Source organism: Triticum urartu, chromosome 3A (genome assembly GCF_056163025.1).
Source record: "Triticum urartu cultivar PI428250 chromosome 3A, HENAU_Tu73, whole genome shotgun sequence".
NCBI lineage: Eukaryota > Viridiplantae > Streptophyta > Magnoliopsida > Poales > Poaceae > Triticum > Triticum urartu.
The window spans coordinates 43,536,466-43,556,785 of NC_141875.1; the positions used below are offsets into that span (position 1 = coordinate 43,536,466).

General features: G+C 43.8%; 2 protein-coding genes across 2 annotated transcripts; both read left to right on the top strand.

Moving 5' to 3' along the window:
- Nucleotides 1-4,505: 4,505 nt before the first annotated feature.
- On the top strand, nucleotides 4,506-8,167 carry LOC147978354 (uncharacterized). The gene is made up of 2 exons (XM_087516581.1): nucleotides 4,506-7,455; nucleotides 7,580-8,167. Exons 1-2 carry the CDS (start codon nucleotides 4,524-4,526, stop codon nucleotides 7,954-7,956), a joined length of 3,309 nt encoding a protein of 1,102 aa, XP_087372707.1. The 5' UTR covers nucleotides 4,506-4,523; the 3' UTR covers nucleotides 7,957-8,167.
- Nucleotides 8,168-13,097: 4,930 nt separating this feature from the next.
- Nucleotides 13,098-19,962, top strand: LOC125542640 (E3 ubiquitin-protein ligase PRT6). Its single transcript, XM_048705750.2, has 8 exons — nucleotides 13,098-13,371; nucleotides 13,775-14,833; nucleotides 15,301-16,373; nucleotides 16,451-16,591; nucleotides 17,170-17,413; nucleotides 17,503-18,237; nucleotides 18,538-18,723; nucleotides 19,508-19,962. Exons 1-8 carry the CDS (start codon nucleotides 13,315-13,317, stop codon nucleotides 19,841-19,843), a joined length of 3,831 nt encoding a protein of 1,276 aa, XP_048561707.2. The 5' UTR covers nucleotides 13,098-13,314; the 3' UTR covers nucleotides 19,844-19,962.
- The last annotated feature ends 358 nt before the right edge of the window (nucleotides 19,963-20,320 follow it).

A 20,320-nucleotide genomic window follows, 5' to 3' on the forward strand; every position in this document is an offset into this window, starting at 1 on the left:
GCGGCCATGCCGCTAAATGGAGTGTAGTAGGGAAAGGACATCATGTCGATGTCTGACGCGACCTTGGTATCCGAGAAATGATGATGTATTCCCTGTAGGTTCTCCTACCTGTTAGAGTCATCCGCCTTCCGGTCCCTTGCTACTATTCGTCCAATGTGTCAATCGGTGCACTTGCACTCTTGATTGGTGTCGCTGACGTATCACTCTGTGTGTCTAGCTGCGAGTGTAGCAAAGGTGAAATATGTTAGATTGATGTTGTTTGAAATTAAATGGAAAATAAGAAAACCACGTCGCTGTGTGACAAATAGCTAATAAATACATGTTGGAATCCTTCGAGGAACATGGGATGAATTGGGAGGACCATTTGTTCGAGGAATTGGAGTCGAGTGAATTGTTTTAGTTCGGCAAGTGTTTTTTTAAACTTGTAGTCATGCAAGTAGCCGACCAAAGGTCCATATAGCAAATTCCAGAATTTATGTCACCTCAAAGTCAAAATCATCAATTTTCAAAAATCTGTGATGCATCACAATAATTCATATTATACATAAATAGAGCTTTGAAATATGACGAGCCTGCTTTGTAAAAAAGCCTATTACATTTTGAAACTTCTAATATATTTTAACATAAGCTGTGTATGGCGGCGCAAATCATTGTGAACCCGATATATAACAGATACAACAAGGAAACATGTGATAATGTAAGTTACCTTGTGAGAGAAACAACCTTCATGTTGACTTCTGCGCACATCAGTATTTTCCTGTAGGTTAGGAAAGTGCCTCTAGAAATGGTCAACTACACTGCATAACAGAATAATCAAGACTCAAGAGCATCAGTTGTGAATGTTGCAAGATAGACAAAATTATACGGAGAAAAAGGATATATCACAGAAACCTAGCATATAGAAAGCTTTTTTTTTCAAGAGTCGTTCATGTAATCCTTCTGAGGCTGAGGGTGGTATTAAAATATCTCCCTAAATATAAGTCCCTTGATGTCTTTGTTGGTAAACTTTTCCTTGTTCAAGATCAAACATAATTTTTCAAAATTGGTTACATGATGGTATTCCCTCCACTTCCGCTAGGCCATGAAAATAGGGTGAAACCATGAATATATGATTTTGTAATGTAAATACAAATGGCGGCGAACTGGTCGGATCACTTAAAACATGACTGTGAAAATTGGATGCGTACCACTTGTGTGCTTGCTCGACCCCGCAACCTGAAGCATCATTTCTCGCTTGCGTGCCGCTAGCCCTGAGCTATAAGCCACCGCCATGCAGCGGTCATAGACATGTGCAACGGTACAACAACACCGCATCCCCATTCCGATATTCGTGACACACCAGCTCACGCCAACTGGTACCAGCGGGCATCCTATCTATTGGATAACCCTCATAACCTGCAAAATCTGTAATTTAAATCTTAATGTGATTATAGAAATTCGAATATTCCATACATTTAGAGTAAGCTACAGTTGAACAAGCAACTGGAAGACGCAATTTACACTTCAATGCCTAATTATCCGGATTGGGAAATAAGATCGAAATAGTTATAAGGCAGTAAAATTCCCTCACCATTTCTGAACTCCAGGTCTTGCGCTCTCTATATCAGCAGTCATGCTTTGATTGTAACTCAAACTGCTGACGCTGCAGTATCAATATCTATCTCATTCCCATCTTCATAAAAAGGTAACACCATATCAATGTCAAAACCTCTAAGCAAGAGAATACTCCAGTTTAAGAAAAATGTGTCAGTTTAAAAAAATGTGCGTAAAGATTACACTGAAACAAGTTGTAACCTCAGGGCGCCATCCCAGGACTATCAATTACTCCCTCCGTTTTTATTTACTCTGCATATTAGAGTTGACTGAAGTCAAACTTCATAAAGTTTGACCAAGTTTATAGAAAACAATATAGACATTTATCATAATAAATCTATACGATATGAAAGTACATTTAATAATAAATCTAATGTTGTTGATTTGTTATTGTATATCTTAATATTTTTGTATATAAACTAGGCCAAAGTTTTTAAAGCTTGACTTTGACCAAAGCTAATATGCGAACTAAATAAAAACGGAGGGAGTACCAATTAAGCATCAGAACAAGCAGAATCTGCTTTGCCATAAACTTGAAACAATGAAACTCAATTACAACTCAAAATCTCTAATGGACCACCATACAGTAACAGTTGGTTTGCACCAACGATCTAGTTACAAATTCCAATTCACTTCTACATATTAGCCAGGCAATCCAGAACGATTTACCATGTCATCAAGTACCCAAGGCACATTTAAACAAAGAAACAAATATCACAAAAGCACTAAATTTGAAGGCTGAAGTACTATATCAATAACGGGGAGAGGTAGCGCAACAAGGGGCACCACAATTCACATCTACCTTTAGTTGGAGTTATTGTAGGTGGGTACCTCGTGGATGGGTAGGGCACCGGGCATGAACGTCTTTGAGAGGTAGCAGAGGACTAAGACCAGGCTATTGTCTAGAGCTTGGGCCGCATCTCCTCTCCCTCATGTTCTTCTTGCCGCCTTCAAACATCCTCCATCTCAGGCATTTTAGTTGACTTCGGTGACTGTCTCTAGTGGAGAGGTGCCGCCGGTGGGGTAGGGGATTGGGTTGGGGCTAGACTGGTTGCTGATGGATCGTTGTGAGACCAATGTCCTTGGCAACCCAACTTGAAGCTGCTCTCGGCATCGTTGCCTGCCACCACGATAAACGGTTGGGGTTAGGGCCTGGGTAGGGCGGGAGCGAGGTGGAATTGGGGATTGGGTGGGTCGAGCTCGATTGGGAAGGGATTAGAGAGAGAGAGAGAGAGAGAGAGAGAGAGAGAGAGAGGAAGAACCGACGATACAGGGGTGATGAGGCTCAATGTCCGCCGCCACCTCCACCACCACAGCTCGCGTAACTCTCCTAGAACTCCGTCGCCGCTTCCACCGTCATGGCTGACCACCACAAACTCCCTCCCCTCCATCGCACGGTCCATGGTCATACCACTTCTTCTAGGGCCGGTGTCGATCCCGACCATGGCTTCCATGCGGGCATGGCCAAGGAGGCGGCCATGGCGAAAGTTTCATGGGTGGGGCGGCATATCACCGATGGTGGTAGAGGGAGGCGCAATCAAGGAAGAAGGGGCCGTTCGGTGGTCATCCGAGAGGGTGGCGTCCGAGGTGGGTGGTCGTGGGGATGGGGTGCGGGTGGTTTGTGTTTTGGGGGAGGGAGGATACAGATCGACAGTTCAGGGGAGGAGGCGGAAAACATGTGTTGTTTCAATTTTTTCCGCTGTCAAACGTGGGTTTTCTCTCTGCTATTTTTTGTTGCGGGGTCGTACGAGGGAAGTCGAACCATCGAAGGAGGTGAAACCATCACGACGTTCGATCCTCCTTTAATAGTAGATTATAAAAAAAATACTTTAATGAGTTTTCAGATCTAACGGCCAGAAAAATTCATAGATGGAGTTACGTGAAATTACAAGTCGTAACTTTTCAATCACCGTAAAAGAGCTCTTTATCAAAAGTCGAAACGGGCAGCCCGGCCTTTCCCAGTCATGTCTGGACGTAAATATATTCTCACCAACGCCGGCCGGCCGGCAGGGCGATGACTGGGTCCAGCTGATCACGAATTCATGACTGGGTCCAGCGATCGATATTTTGGTGGTGCATGTGACCTTCCCTTGTCAAAGTCCACGTCGTCTTATGCTGTTGGAATCATAGAAAGTGAAGAGATAACATATGATGACTTCGATTGGGTGGTGTCTTTCGATTACCCGGTCTTGAACTCCGGGGTGAAAACCTTATGTGATACCCTAGTTGATTATACTTGGCAATGTCGGTGTTTTTTGCATCGTTACCCCGTTGAAGACATTGCTTGGAGTTTGCTTGACTTGATCTCCAGGGTGAAAATCCACGATCTGACTTTCAATGGTCAGATTAGGTGACGATGATGCATGTGCAACATCCCCTTTCTGAAAACGTTGCTTTTGGAGAGCCTTTCTCACGGTTCTTGTGTTGTCAAAAAATAGTCGGTGTCGTTGATCGTTGTTGTATATCGTCGATCACTGTTTTGATAGCTTTGGCTTTTTTCTTCTCTTCTCACCTTGACATATCTTCGGTTTTATATAACTTACCTCTTTGCCATCATCATCCGCGTGTGTGCGCGTGTTAGTGTTGGTTGTGTGCATCTTAATTATGCAGAGACCGGGTATGCTTATTGTGATTGTATCCTTCGATACTACACTATGAGTCAATAAAAAACGCCCTTTATCAGAAAAAAAAAACTCTCGCTGCTCAGTGCATCAGCACAATGGCCGCTTCACCCACGCCAAAAACTCATCTTTGACTAGCACGTACACTCCATGGCACGGCAAGGCGATGGCTGGACCCTGGACAAATTTGACTGCCTTGGAAAAACGTATGCTCGCCGTGCCGTGCACGCGGCGCCAGAATCATGATCATAAATCCACCGCCCACTCTCCCTACTCACTCCACACAACCAAACAGCCAAGATTCAATCAATGGCCGCTCTCTCATCACCTTCCCGTATTCTCATCTTTATACTGGTACTACTACTCTCCACCGTCTCCGCTTCTTCTTCTTCTTCTTCCCGTCTGACCAGCGGCAATGGCAGTGACACCGATCTTGCCGCGCTGCTGGCTTTCAAAGCCCAGCTCGCCGACCCTCTCCGCATCCTTGCCGGCAACTGGACCACCGGCACTCCTTTCTGTCGTTGGGTCGGCATCTCGTGCAGCCGACATAGGCAACGTGTCACTGCTCTATCGTTGCCGCATGCACCTCTCGTTGGATCCGTGGCACCTCATGTCGGTAACCTCTCTTTCCTTTCTGTTCTCAAACTCACTCTCACCAACCTCACAGGCCCAATTCCACCCGAACTTGGCAGGCTACATCGTCTTACATATCTTGGTCTTGCAAGAAATAGCCTGTCAAACACCATACCTACTACCCTAGGGAACCTCACAAGGCTCAAGTCCCTTGACCTAGGTTTCAACCAACTCTCAGGCCAGATTCCCGTTGAGATGCTGCTACGTATGCACAACCTTATGGTAATTAATTTGTTCAGCAATGATCTGAGTGGCCAAATACCACCACATTTGTTCAACAACACGCCTTTCTTGAAGGTCATCAGTTTTGGAAATAACAGCCTGTCAGGTCCTATACCACACGTCGTTGCACGATTATCCATGCTTGAGATATTGGACATGGAGCGTAATCAACTCTCTGGCCTAGTACCACAAGCCATATACAACATGTCCAGGCTACAAATCATGGCATTTGCATATAACGGTAACCTAGCTGGAATATTTCCGAGCAATCAAAGTTTTAACCTCCCACTGTTGCGCTTTATTTCACTATATAGAAACAATTTCGCTGGTCAGTTTCCATCAGCGCTTGAATCATGCCGGTACCTAGAGGTGCTTGATTTGGGTGACAATTTTTTTGTGGACGTTGTGCCAATATGGTTAGCCAAATTATCACGACTCACCTGGCTTAACTTACAATCTAACAACATTCTTGGCCCAATCCCGGCTGCTCTTAGCAATCTCACCAGTCTTACTCGTCTCGATCTCTCCAACTGCAGTCTAAAAGGAGAGATTCCACCAGAATTAGGTCTTATGCGGGAACTCTCGTTTCTGTCTCTTACACGCAATCAATTGGTAGGTAATACTCCAGCTTCGCTTGGCAACTTATCCAAATTGTCTGTCCTAACTTTGCCAGGTAATCAATTGTCGGGACAAGTACCAGCAACATTAGGGAAACTTGCAGCTTTGACCGTGCTTGAATTGTCAAGTAACAATTTAGAGGGGAATCTAGACTTCCTTTCGAGTCTTTCCCAGTGCAGGCAACTCAGGTTCCTCGGTATACATAATAATTCTTTCAGAGGAGTCCTCCATGGCCATGTGGGAAACCTCACTTCACGGTTGACCATTTTTCGAGCAGGTTATAACAAATTAACAGGTGGAATTCCTGCAGCAATTTCAAACATTAGCAGCCTTGAACTGATAGATCTTCGTGACAACCTATTCACCGAGCCGATTCCCGATTCCGTCGCTATGTTAGAGAATCTTGTAGATCTTGATCTCTCACACAATGACATGTTAGGCCCTATCCCAGCACAAATGGGTATGCTTCGGAGTCTAGGACAGTTACTCCTTGAAGCAAACAAATTCTCAGGATCCATACCAAGCAGCTTTGGTAATCTTAGTTTCTTACAAAACATCGACTTGTCTAATAACAAGTTGGGGTCAACGATACCCCCAAGCCTTTTCCGCCTAAATAAACTTATCACATTGGATGTTTCTCACAATTCCATTGATGGTGCACTACCAGATGATGTTTCTGGTCTAAGACAGATTGATCAAATTGATCTCTCTTCGAACTTCTTGGTAGGAAGCATCCCAGAATCATTTGGACAACTTGATATGCTAACATACGTAAATCTATCTCATAACTCCTTCAAAGGCTCAATTCCCGACCCACTGAGAAAACTAGGAAGCTTAGCATCATTAGACCTTTCATTCAACAATCTCTCTGGTATCATTCCCATGTTCCTTGCCAACTTTACCTACTTGACTACCTTGAACCTCTCATTCAATAGGTTAGAAGGCCAAATACCCGAGGGGGGTGTTTTCTCAAACATCACCTTGCAATCTTTGATTGGGAATGCTGGGCTATGTGGTGCTCAACGCCTAGGAGTGCCGCCATGCCTTGATAGATCTAGATCAAGTAACAAACACTTGCTAAAAATTCTACTTCCAACACTCATATTAGCCTCTAGTGCCATTGTCATTTTCTTGTATCTATGGTTCGGAAAAAAACTAAAGAAGGAAAAGAACAATGCTTCTGTTGATACAAGCAATGTTCCGGGTCACGAGATAATCTCCTATCATGAGCTCATTCGCGCCACCAATAATTTCAGTGAAGATAACATTTTGGGTTCCGGAAGCTTTGGGAAAGTCTTCATGGGAAGACTGAGCAGTGGTTTGGTGGTTGCGATAAAAGTTCTTGACATGCAGCTCGAGCAGGCCATTCGAAGTTTTGATGTTGAGTGTCGAGTACTTCGCATGGCGCGGCACCGTAACCTGATCAAGATACTCAACACGTGCTCTAACCTTGACTTTAGAGCACTGGTGCTTCAATACATGCCAAATGGCAGCTTAGAGACACTCCTACACCGGTCTGAGGGTACACGACATGTGGGGTTCCTAGAGAGACTGGACATCATGCTCGACGTGTCAATGGCACTTGAGTATCTGCACCATGATCACTATGAGCTGATCCTGCACTGTGACTTGAAGCCTAGCAATGTGTTGTTTGATGAGGAGATGACTGCACATGTGGCAGACTTCGGCATTGCAAGGTGGCTTCTCGGTGATGACACCTCTATGATATGTACGAGCATGCCCGGAACGGTTGGATACATGGCACCAGGTATATAATTAGCTACGTCTTATTACAAACTGGTTTTTAAGGCAATTATAAATAGTGTCTCCAAGAAAAACAAATATGATTGAGGACTTATGCTTTAATTTCCACTCATTGTTTCCTTGAGCAGAGTACGGTTCACTCGGAAAAGCATCACGGAAGAGCGACGTGTTTAGTTACGGGATTATGCTTCTTGAAGTCTTTACTAGAAGGAAGCCAACTGACGCCATGTTTGATGCACAGCTAACCTTTAGGCAATGGGTTTGTCAGGCATTTCCTGCAGAGCTTGTCCAAATCATCGATGGTCAGCTACTGCAAGGTTCCCCTCTTTCTAGCTGCAGTTTGGAAAATGGCTCTCTTGCATCTGTGCTCGAGTTGGGTTTGCTCTGTTGCAGCGACTCGCCTGACCAAAGAACAACGATGCGTGATGTGGTCGTGACGTTGAAGAAGATCAAAGCTGAATACATCAAAGAGACAGCAACAACATCACGTAGTGCAACACAATGATCGAGCTCCCTTTTAGCCTGATACTATGTCATCTGTAAGACTGCAACTATGCGTGGGTGTATTTGTTTCGCTTCTTTTGCACTAAGAGCAGCCACTTCCCTACTAGAGTGGGCACGAATGAATGTGAGTATTTGGCATGTACAACCGTTTGGTCAGCTTTTCTTTTCTCCGGTTGCGTGAGTACGTAACATTCTTGTTTCCTTCCTATCAATTGAACCCTTTCCGAAATACGGAGTATATATGAACAAGACCAGTGCGCCTAACGCTTTGACCACAATGTGTGAAAATAGATTATATCCCTATGATATACCGAGTCAAGTGCCATATACTGCCTCCATCCTAAATATAGTCTTTTTAGAGTTTCCAATATGTATTACATACGAAGCAAAATGAGTGAATCTACACTCTAACATATGTCTATATACATATGTATGTGGTCTGTATTGAAATATCTAAAAAGATTTATATTTAGGAACGGAAGGAGTAACAAATAGTCCAGTCCGAGAACACATTCAAGTTTCACCCTTTTTTCTATTTTCTCAGGCATGCCTTATCTTGAAAAGAAAGGCCATAGAGGCACAATACTTGACTGTCTTCCAACATAGATGTACTACGTTTTTTGCAACAACCAAACTTGCCATCTTTGACAGTGTTGACTCATTTCTCAAATACTAATTTTGTCGATGGATTGAACATTTTAACCTTTTTTTATAACTTTATTAAAGACAGGCAGACTTCACTTCTTGATGCTTTCGTATGAAGTCCTCATTTAAGAAAACGCAAGCAGAAGCATTGCCCCGTCTCAGTGATAGAGCATGTCCAATCACAACCCAAAAAATAAAGCTCCGAAATAGTCAAATGGGAGATGGCCCAATTTTTGAAGCCCTAGAAATGGCACCAATAATGACTCCTAATTCGCAACCCCATTTTCTTATGACATATAGGACCAGCCCATTAATGACTCTTTCATTTTTTTTTGTATTCTATTTTTTTGTCCTCCATCTTTCCTCGGTCATTTAGTGCCGGAGCTTAATGGCAGCAAGTCAGTAAGCGGTGGAGCTAGGAGGGGTTGGCGGGGTTTGGAAGGCAGTGACATAACTCAAAAGGGGATGGAGGGCTGTCGGTGAAGCAACTCGGGAGGTTACAAAGTAGTGGCGACATTGCGGCGGAGGAGAAGGAGGTCAGTGGCGCTCTGAAATTGTCCACTACTTCAACAACCAACAATAGGGGTTAGAGAGAGAGAGAGAGAGAGAGAGAGAGAGACTAGTATTGGGTGCTCTCTGGATGTTTTGGAGGGGCCTACCTAAAATGGTCTTGAGTAGTGGATCTACTGGAGTGAGTTTTTTTTGCTTGAGGTCCCAAAATATGTTTAGGAAGTGTGTTGGAGATGTTGTAAGGAATATGTGATGCCTAGATAGTAGAAGAAAAAATGAATAGAAACACCGTTGCATACACCCAAACTTCCACCATTAAGGAACATGATAACACATACATGGAAATAGCTAACTTGGGTACTCACATGGTGATGCTTAGACCTAATTATACTATCTATAGTGTAAAATATTCATAAAATTTGAATTATGGTACCCAGTGCTGAGATCCTAGGTTTGCCGTCGGTGTGATCCATCTCCGCCCATGGCCATCATCAATGCCAAACAAAAGAACTTTATTAGTGGCGGAAAAATAATATGCAGCTAAGCTAATAAAAAACTTTAGTGGTAGCAAAAAAGGAACTTTTATTTCAGAGGCGAATGAGTCTGTGGTGGGGGGATGAGGTGGCAGACTTTGGGAGGCACTGAGATTGGCTGACTTAAAGTTAGGTAACTTAGGATCACTGATATATGGCCCATCAGGTTTGCGGCCCCACATGTCAGTGACTCTAAGTCAGCCAGTCCCCGATGCTTTGGGAGTAGTTTAGTGGGCTCTCTCAATCATCTCCGCTCTACGTACTCCTCCTACTTAGTGAGCTAGTCCTCGACCACCCACGTGAATGACAAAACAATAGAAAACTCTGACTATGACAACAAGCTTTGGGAGAGAAATATGGACTTGCGTCGACCGAGGCTCCTACAATCAGCCACCCTACCCGCCTCATCATCACCACTGAGACTCATCCATAGTACCCCAACTCCACAACAAACTGAAAGCATAAAATTTCCGTCGGACACATTAGCAAAGCTACTTAAACCACTAGAAGGGCAGACTACCTAAACCCACATTGTGACCCATCTTCAAGGAACATGACAACACATTCATGTCGCTAGCTGACTTGGCTACCCTGTGGACCCAAATACACCGACAAGTAGAGAGTATCCTTCATGGTTGGCTACAAGGGCCATTATCATCTCCCATTGCTCTCAATCCAGTGACTCCAACTTAAGGAACCATGCTAAATAGTTGACCACACCCGTGAATGACAGAACGACATACAACTCTAAGTATGGCGACAAGCTTCAAGAAAGAAATGTGGGTTTGCGTCGATCGAAACTCCTACAACCAATCACCGTACACGTATCATCATCACCACTGAGGCTCCTCTAAGTTTAGCTCCAACTCCACGACAAATGACAAGCATGAAATTGTCCATTGGACACAATGACAAAGCAAACTACCTAAACCACCGGTTAGTCAGACTACCTAAACCCACAACGTGATCCCCCAAGGAGGATCTAGGAGGTTCCATAGCATCGTCTCTAAAAATGCAAATAATTTGTACTATGTCCTTAATACCAATTTTCCAACAACTTAATGCCATTTCAGGACTGATGTTGGAACTATGATGATGCTTAGACCAGATTATGCTACCTATAGGGTAAATTTTCACAAAATTGAATAGTGGTACCCCCATACCTAAGGTCCTAGGTCGCCATTGTCTTGACCCTGCTCATGGCCATCATCATTGCAAAACAAAAGGACTTTAGGGCCACTTTGGATCATATGAATATGGAAATGATGGAATAGGAAAAATGCAGGAATTGGATATCACATAGCATGAGATCCTAGAGGATTACAATATACAAGAATCCTACAATAAGTGATTTTGGATGTTGCACACTAAAAACACACGGAAATTGTAGAGATTGAGGAGACAGGGTAGAGAGATAGAGTGAATGTGCATTGAGCTTCTCAAAGCAAAAAGAAAAAGAGGTTTTGGCTCATGTTGGAATTCCCTATGGAGTGGGAGGCATGGTAGTGATTCCACAAGAATTTAGTATCCCCAATCATGTGATCAAAATGGATTTCGGAAATCCTTAGGATTCAATCATCTAAATTACTACCAAAATCCTACAATCCAGAGGTTTTCTTAATAAAGGCACCTAAAGGGCATCTTAGATCTGATCAATATCAAGGAAAACATAAATCAGTGCAATGGATAGACAACTTTACACAAAAAGATCAGTAAAAATAAAATTCCATTGAAACTTGTACTAGCCTTCTTCTTCCTCCGATTGTATGCCACCCGCTGGAGATTGGAAATTTTAGTGATGCAACGGTAAAGAAAAGGGACATCTGCAAATGCCATTGCCATAGTAGGTTTTGAAGGCGGCAATAGTCACTCGCCCTTGAGAAGAGATCTAAACATTGCTGAAGCAACATCGGTTGAAGCATCATCCCACGTGATACATGCTTGCAGAAACCGATTTATAGGATTGGAGAAACCAAACCATACCGCAGAACAACATGGAAGAAGATATCAAAACTAATGGTCAGTCAATAGCTCTCTTTGAAAGACATACCAACTATCAAGATCTAAAGGGAACCAACATATATGTGGACACAAAATCTCACAGGTCCTTCATCGGCATCGGATCTAGCATCGTTGACGTAGGGAGGGACCGGAAAGATCTTATTTCAACCCTCCATCACCGCCACAACCTTGTCGATGTCACCAGGGAAACAAAAACCTAAATTAAAGAAAATGAGATGGTCTGATCCCCACTGAGTGGTGGAACCATGATTTAAGAAAACCCCAGGCCAATTTTTTTTTGACGACATGGGAAAACTTTCGCATTTACTACCCAAAATAACCGTGTAAGCGTTCTAATAAAACTTTAGCACTTCTAGATGCTACATTTTTTCAATTAAATTACAGTTCAACAATGCATGTAAGACTTCACACAATTTTTTTTGAATTGAATTTCAGTTCAATGCAGTCCCAGTGTTAAATACGATCTACAAAAAGTTTAGTATTAAATACTTCTGTTATTCAGTATATATGCACTACAAATAGAGTTTTGATCAAAAATTTACCCAGCTAGCAACCGGTAGGACCGCAGGAGCACAACGGCCTCGTCCCAAAGCAGATGACGCTCGGGGCGCAATGGCGGTTGGGCTCGCCGCTCGTGCCCTGGACTATGGAGGCCAGGAGCTCGGTCTCGATGGACGACGGCGGACTTGCAGCAGCACAAGACGACATCGCGGAAGATGGGGGGCAGTGTGGGACGACGTTCACTGATAAGAGGATTGGTAGGACATTTTGGTTGTGGCCGGTGCTGATCCCAGTTCCTGGATGGGCTGAACCCTCGACTCATAAAAAAAAAGGACGGGATGAACCCTGGCTTCATATCAAAATACCGTTTCTAAATATAAGTTTTTTCTAGAAATTTCAATATGAATTATATACGGTCTTTTTAGATATTTCAATATAGACTATATGCGATCATTTTAGAGATTTCAGTATAAACTATATATGAAACAAAATGAGTCCTTATTGAAATCTCTAAAAAGACTTATATTTAGAAATGAAAAGAGTATATAGTTAATACTTCCTTCATTTCTAAATATCGGTGTTTCTATAGATTTCAATGCAGACTACATAACGAATGTATATAGATATGTTTTAGAGTGTAGTCAAAAACTCTACACCCGGGCCGAAGCTGTGCGCCCAGCTCCGCCTATGTCCCCACCTCTTTTGCCGGCGATGAGGCTGCCGGACCGGGAAGAGGAGGGGGCCGAGGCGGCCGCGTGTAGGGAAGTTGAGGCGGCGGCGGCTAGGATTGGGTCAAAAAGTCCTTTTAGTGGCGGCAAAAGAATGTGCAGGAAAGCTAAAAAGAGGAAAAATCTTCTCAAAAGAAAAGCTAAAAAAAGAAAAGCTAAAAAATGGAAAAACTTGGGTAGCAAAGGACTTTTGTTCCGGAGGCGACCGAGTGCGTGGTGGGGAGGATGACGTGGCAGGCTTTGGGAGTACTAGTTTACTTGGCTGGCTCGATCAGCTCCGCTCTACGTGCTCAGTAAGTCAGTCGTCGCCTACACTTGGGGAATTTGTTGGCGTTCCTGTGTGGGCTGCGGGGAGGATTCCCGGGGTTTGATCCGGCGAGGCGAGGCTGGACCTGCGCCAACCGGCTGCTTCTGCTTGCCATGGCCGGGATCGACGACGGCGGGGCCGCCGCCGCCGCCGCCGCGCAGCTGGTGCAGGTGCGTCTTCCTCGTCTCCTCTGACCGATCTGCCCACCCGTGGCGGCGATTGGCTGCCTTCTGGCTTCTGCTGCATGCCTGTGTGGGATTTGTTCTTAGAATCGCTGGTAGCGCTCGCGATTGCCTTGGTGGAACTGGAATCGATTTGTGTATCCATAAGTTCATCTAAAAATTAATTACTGTAATAGTACTCTTTTGACCCTTTCCTCTTCCGGACCTGATCACCACCGACAGATTATTATTTTTTTAGCCAAGAACGTTTTTTCTCATTCAGCTTTCGCGATGCTATGATTGGGGATCTACATGATGAAAAGTTGCAACGATTCAGTAGGATATAAGTACCATTTGCAAAAACAAAAAATCTTTTTACTCTGCTAATGTACTGGCACTTGTCCCTCTGCAGAAGCTGATAATATGTGGAGTTCCAGAAGAGCAGCAACATCAAGAAGGCTTGCTCATGTATTTGGAGGAGCGCAAGGATAAGGTTTCCGAGATCACGGCGGCCATCTTGTCAGCAGGCACTGATTTAATGGAGTCATCAAAGAAGGATGAAGACAGCAGCAGCAGCAGCAATGCTTACAGTGAGAGCCTGTTGTGGTTGCAGTGGATGATGTTCCGCAGAAACCCAGATGCAATGCTTCATGACATGGAGCTTAGCTCTGAGGATAACCGTGCTGTCTGCGGGACTGTCTGGGGGCAGAATGGCGTTGCTTACCGCTGCCGGACCTGCGAAAGTGACCCCACATGCGTGATTTGTGTTCCATGCTTCCAGAATGGTAATCACAAGGATCATGATTACTCCATCCTTGAAACAGGCGGTGGGTGTTGTGATTGTGGGGATGCTACTGCTTGGAAGCCTGAAGGGTTCTGCTCAAGGCACAAGGGGGCCGAACAGATTAAGCCTCTTGCCGAGGAGCTTGCGAGTTCTGTAGGGCCTGTGTTGGACGAGCTGTTGCTGTTCTGGAAGGAGAGGATTTGCATTCCTCGTGAAAATGCTGACGATTGCAAGAAGAGGGTTGCCCAAGAGTTGACGATTGCTATTGCTGGCATGCTGCTTCGCTTCTGCGCATGTAGTGAAAGCCTTCTAAGTTTTGTGTCCCAAAGGATCCATGAGTCCCCTGGTCTCTTAGACGCATTGATGAGGGCAGAAAGGTTACTGGAGAAGAAAGTTGTGGAAAAATTGCATGAGTTGTTATTGAAGCTTATCGCTGAACCGGTTTTTAAGTATGAGTTTGCCAAAGTTTTCATACAGTACTACCCTGGTACATTTTCTGAAGTTATTAAAGGGAACAATGATAATCTGCTGGACGAGTATCGACTGATACCGACTTTTTCTGTCCAAATATTTACCGTGCCTACGCTGACTACAAGGCTTGTGCGCGAGCACAATTTGTTGGGTATTCTTCTTGAATGTTTGACAGCTCTGTTTCTTTCTTGTGTTGGTGACGATGGTCATTTACAGGTATGTTTAGCTTCTTCTTTCTGTGGCTCAAAAGTTAGATGCTTATATGCCTTGTTATCCAGCCACTGTGCACTGATGGGATATTGTTACTTTTCGAGCATAATTGCTAATTTGCTATATTCTGTCAAAGCTGCTGGTACAATTCGCGGTGAACATATTTCTCTTGTATACCGCTGATGGTAACACTTATAGGTCAAAAACAGGGCATAGGCCCTGAATGTAGGCAGCACGCCTAGCTTCTCTTTGACTATGCACAAGAGAACTCTCAAAAACAACTATGCACAAGAGACAAATAACATGTCGTTGTACTTGGATTACCGGGGATGGATGAACAGTAGACATTTCAGGATAATATTTTGTTGGTTTCTGATAAATGTGTGTTCACACTATATGTTAACAGATATCCCACAAAGATTTGTACAGTGTTTCATATGCTCACAGGAATGTTTCTACTTTGTTATTTGCAGACGAACAAATGGGTAAATTTGTACGATGCTTCTTTTAGATTATTGGAAGATGCACGCTATGTCCTGAGACATGAGGAGGTTTCTAAGTATGCTGCTTCTGAGAGGCCTGATCTAACAAGTTCATGGGTTAAGCTGTTGTTACTTGTGCAAGGAATGGATCCTCAGAAGAGAGTGACGAGTATTCGTGTTGAAGATGAGAATGAGAATCTATCTGCGCCTTTCGTGCTAGGACACTATCTTGGGATCATTCAGAATCTTTTGATGACGGGTGCATTTTCTTCTCCTGGGCAACAAGAGTCAACAAGTGTTACTATATGCTCCACTACGATAAAAGGCATTGAAAGTGTCGAGAACCAGCGGCTTGCAAAAGTTGGAAGGGTCTCCCATGAGAACTCGGTATGCAATTTGAGTTATTCGAGCAGTGAGATACCATCACCTGCTGCCTGCTTAATTCGTCAGTGCTTGAAAGCTATTGGTAGCTGGCTGGAACAGGCTGGTGATTTGGGCGTGAAGGTAAATGAAGGATCCCAACTAGATAATGCTGCAGATTATTATGAAGTAATTGGTCCTCCTATTCAAGAGTCCGGCAACATGTTGCTGATATATCAAGGGGGGATGCCTCAGGTTGGTAACATCACAGGCAAGGGAAAGATGCAAGAAACTAGCAGTGCTGTTACTCTGACTGGTGGCAACCTTTTATATGCTCGCCCACATTCAGGAACTGATGAACTAGGTCTATTCAGTAAGACAGGTTGGCATCATGTTGTCTTTGATGTCAGTTCACAAGAAACGTCTTTTCATATCCCTTTACACCGTACGCTTTCATTACTACTGCGGGAAGCAATGAAGGAATGTTTCGGAGAGGACGCCAAAACAGAGGAATGTTCAGCTGTGCAGTCCAATGAGTTCTTCTCTCAGGTACTTGGAGGTTGTGAGCCTTATGGGTTTGCTTCAGTTGTGATGGAGCATCCATTAAGAGTGAGGGTATTTTGCGCACAAGTGCGTGCCGGGATGTGGCGTAAGAATGGTGATGCAGCTATACTAAGTGCTGAGTGGTACCGCTCTGTGCAATGGTAATTTCTTGGTGACCTCAAATGAATTTCTATCCAACTTACAGTCCTGAAGTTGTACTGATTACTCGTCTTTCCAGGTTTGAACAGGGCTTGGAGTCGGATTTGTTTCTGCTTCAATGTTGTGGTGCATTATCTTCTCCAGAGTTCTTTGTGAGGACCATTCAAGAAAGATTTGGTCTGTCAGATTATACATCTCTGGATCTCACTGAACAGAATGAGTAAGCCCTAAGTTGTTTTATTATGGCGTATCGACTTGTGTTTCTGTTAAAATATTGTTTCTTCATGTCTAGTGCTACATGTATGTACGTTTTCATTGATAATCCAGTCAACCGCTTTCTTGCTTGTGTCCCTACTTGCTAAAGCTTAAACATACTTTTTGTGTAATCATGTATACTCGTATTACTTTTTATTTTATCATCTGGTCTTGTGGAGTGTGCTCAGTTTTATCTTCGTCATTCTATTTTCTCTGTCGGTGCCAATAAGTTGTAGCTGTAACCATTGTTATTTGATTGTGCTTATGTGCGATGGGAAATACTCATCTTGTTACATGCTGTGACACATGGGAGCTCGTTTGTGCCTACTGTACTCTTTTAGTTGGGCAATTGAGTGATGTTCAGGTCAACCTTTTTTTTACTCTAGAAAAAACCTTTTTCTGTGTTATGATACAACAGCCTTAAGGGAATACCATGTTATTGCTTCTGTGCATTTCCTGTCAATGTTTTCCCCATATATCCAGATTGATAGTTTGCCTGAATATTTTGTTTAAATGTTGAACAATTTTCTTATGCTTTTTCAGGTATGAGCCAGTTCTTATACAAGAAATGCTAACCTTGATTGTGCAACTAGTCAAAGAACGCAGATTTTGTGGGCGTTCCACAGCAGACAACTTGAAGAGAGAATTGATTTATAAATTGGCTGTTGGAGATGCCACCCATAGCCAGATTGTGAGGTCTCTTCCCCGTGACCTTTCGTCAAGCGAACAATTTCAAGATGTTCTAGATTCGGTCGCAGTTTGTTCTGATCCATCTGGAAAGAAAAAGGTTTTAATCCTTGAAATTATACTACATGCTTCTGCAACTTACTTTTTATGTTTGAATGAATGCGTGACTAATAAGAAAGGTTATCACAGGGCAAGTATGTGCTTCGCGAAGCATTCTGGAAGGAGTTGGACTTGTATCACCCGCGATGGAGTCCCAGGGAATTACAGATTGCTAAAGAGAGATATTACCGTTTTTGCAAAGTTTCTGCTCTAGGCGCTCAACAGCCTCAATGGACTCATGTTTTGAGCCCTCTGCGCAGTATTTCTAAGATTGCCACCTCCAAAGCTGTCCTTCAAATTGTTCGTGCTGTTCTCTTCTATGCTGTTTACACCGACGCATCATCGGTATCACGTGCCCCTGACAGTGTTCTTGTGACTGGTCTGCACCTGCTTTCGTTGGCACTTGACATATGTGAATCAGAGAGTCAAATTCCTGCCGACCAGTATGGGATGGACTTACTGCAGCATGATGATGAATCGTGGGTTGTTCTGTCATCGGATGCAGAAGAGGCTTTTCCCATATTGACCTACTCTACAGAACTAGTCTCCCCAGAGTCTGACAAGCTAAAGAAGGCTAGCATGCTAACCTTGCTTGTTTCACTGATGCACAAGGAAAAGAATGACAGCACCTTGTCTGGATGCAATATTCCATCTCTAGTTGAGCGTTTGTTAAAGAGATTTGCCAAGCTAAGTAAGCAGTGCATGTCTGAAGTAAGACAAATGGCACCACAAGTACTCCCATCCATTCCAGATCATGCCAGCGCCAAACAGAATTTAGGATCTCCAGATTCGACGGGAAAACACCAATGCAAAGCTGCAATCATGGTAAGAGTTTAACTTAACAAGTTTACTAGTCTAATTATATTTTCAAGCCATCTTGAATTCCAGCTTCAGTCAAAATTCAAAAACAGGGTCTTTGTTTGGATGTGCTTACAACACAATTTTTTTCTAGGATAGAAACACTAGGTGTATAGTTTCCTCGATTAGCTCTTGAATTTACGTATTGGTATTTGTCAATTCACCTACAATTTGCCCTCCCTACGTTGCTTGTTAATTAGACCTTTTCTCGTTTTTGTTACCATAAATTCTAATTGCTAGTTTCTTATCTGAATCTGTATGTCTTAGGCCAAAATGGGAGCAGAGCGGTCAGAACTTGCTGAAGGTATGAAGTCGTCAGGAAACGAAGGGCATGATGTTCCAACACTTGAGCCAGATGCGCCCAGATCAACTGCCGTTGAGATGCGACCAGTTTGCTCTCTGTGCTGGGATATGGATTCCAAAAGTCCACTCTGCTGCTTGATTCGTCTTCAGGTGATAATCCTCTTCTGTTGACAATGGCTTGCTTTATCCACTGATGCTCTATGGCATCATGAACTGGTGATTCTCCTTCTGTGGTACTGTGACAACTTAAAGTACCTTTCACTGTCTCACGTTCAATAGCATGCCAATAGGACTAGCTAGAGTTCTGTTTGAAATATTATATGTTGGTGGTATGGTATTCTTGTTTGTTCTGTGGTCCAGAAATCTCAGCTTGCAACATTTGTTGAGATGGGTAAATCCGTCCATCAGACGGGAAAAATGAACTGATTCCTCGGGTGCTAGGCACCAATGGAACCTTCCTTTGTTAGTGCGTGTTGTTTGGGAAGAAGAGATTGAATGCACTTGATGTATTGCACTTGGGCATACATATAGTTTACAGAGGGAGGGCTGCAGCCACGATGGAGATCGTGGGGCGGCCATGATCGAGGGGGTGGACGTGTGTGTTGACTGGGAAAATCGCACACACGTACGCTACGCTACAAGTACAAAATACAGTAGACTAACACATGGAAATGACATATTTTTTGATTTCTCAACATCCAGTGATTAGAATATATCATATTTTCCCAAGTGGATACACGTTAAGGTGCAAGTGATTACTGTGGGGCTTCCAAAAATAGCATGATACAAAATCTGTCGGTGTCATAAATATAGATTACCATGCCAACTTTTAGGACTCAAAATAGTTCCTGTGCAATATAACATGTAAAAGTTGTTCTGCTTGATGTTTCACTGATGCAACTTCTCTCCTACTCTGCTAACTGAAACTTTTCAGGCTGCTATGGAAACTATGACGACAGAGACTGTTGAAGATGGTCAGACCCCTAGATCAGTTGCAGAGTTCGCTTCCAAGGTACTCTCCCATGCCAGTTCCACAGGCTCGTCGAAGTCACCAGCTGTTCAAGTTCTTGAGGGTAAACTCGAGGCGGAAAGACGGGGTGCAGCTGCGCTCCGAGAAGAAATCGACGCCTTGAAGAAGCAAGCAGAAAAGGCTGATGCGGTCATCGCCAAATCCCAACAGGAGATGGAGGAAGTCAGGAAGAAGCAAGCCGAGACCGACCAGATTCTTCAGCTTCTGTTGCGCAGGTCTCAGGGTAACCCCGCTTCTTAGTCTGTGTTGAAACTGTGATTCTTATGGATGTATGCCGACCTTATTTGAACTTGTCGTTGTGTGAACCCACTTGGTATCTTGTGTATATATCTTAAATAAAATGTGAGTTAAATGCTGGATGTATGTGACATATTCAGTATGTGTATTGTATTGGCCCACGCAATGCATGATGCTTCTGATTGCCATTTGGCCGGTCGATGTTGCTTCCTGGTGGGTGACCAACCACGCTCCTGATTGCCATTTGGCTGACGAGCTGCACGCAGCAAACACCGCATGTGGCCACCATGTGCTGCTGCCATATCTTGTTTCCCATCCACTCGACTTCTCCATAGGATCCTCATCCTCGTTCTATCCAGACTTCCAGAGCCAAGGCAAAATCCCCAATGTGTGCTTCTCATCCTCCATCGCGCCGACGAGGACACAGCATACCCCACGGTGCACCGCTGCTGCAGATCTCCTGAGCGCAGCTCAACTGCA

Coding starts and splice junctions, on each gene's coding strand:
- LOC147978354 (XM_087516581.1), top strand. CDS start 4,524: ATGGCCGCTCTCTCATCACCTTCCCGTATTCTCATCTTTATACTGGTA. Junction 7,456..7,579: donor GGTTGGATACATGGCACCAG/GTATATAATTAG, acceptor TTCCTTGAGCAG/AGTACGGTTCACTCGGAAAA.
- LOC125542640 (XM_048705750.2), top strand. CDS start 13,315: ATGGCCGGGATCGACGACGGCGGGGCCGCCGCCGCCGCCGCCGCGCAG. Junction 13,372..13,774: donor CCGCCGCGCAGCTGGTGCAG/GTGCGTCTTCCT, acceptor GTCCCTCTGCAG/AAGCTGATAATATGTGGAGT. Junction 16,374..16,450: donor TGGTACCGCTCTGTGCAATG/GTAATTTCTTGG, acceptor TCGTCTTTCCAG/GTTTGAACAGGGCTTGGAGT.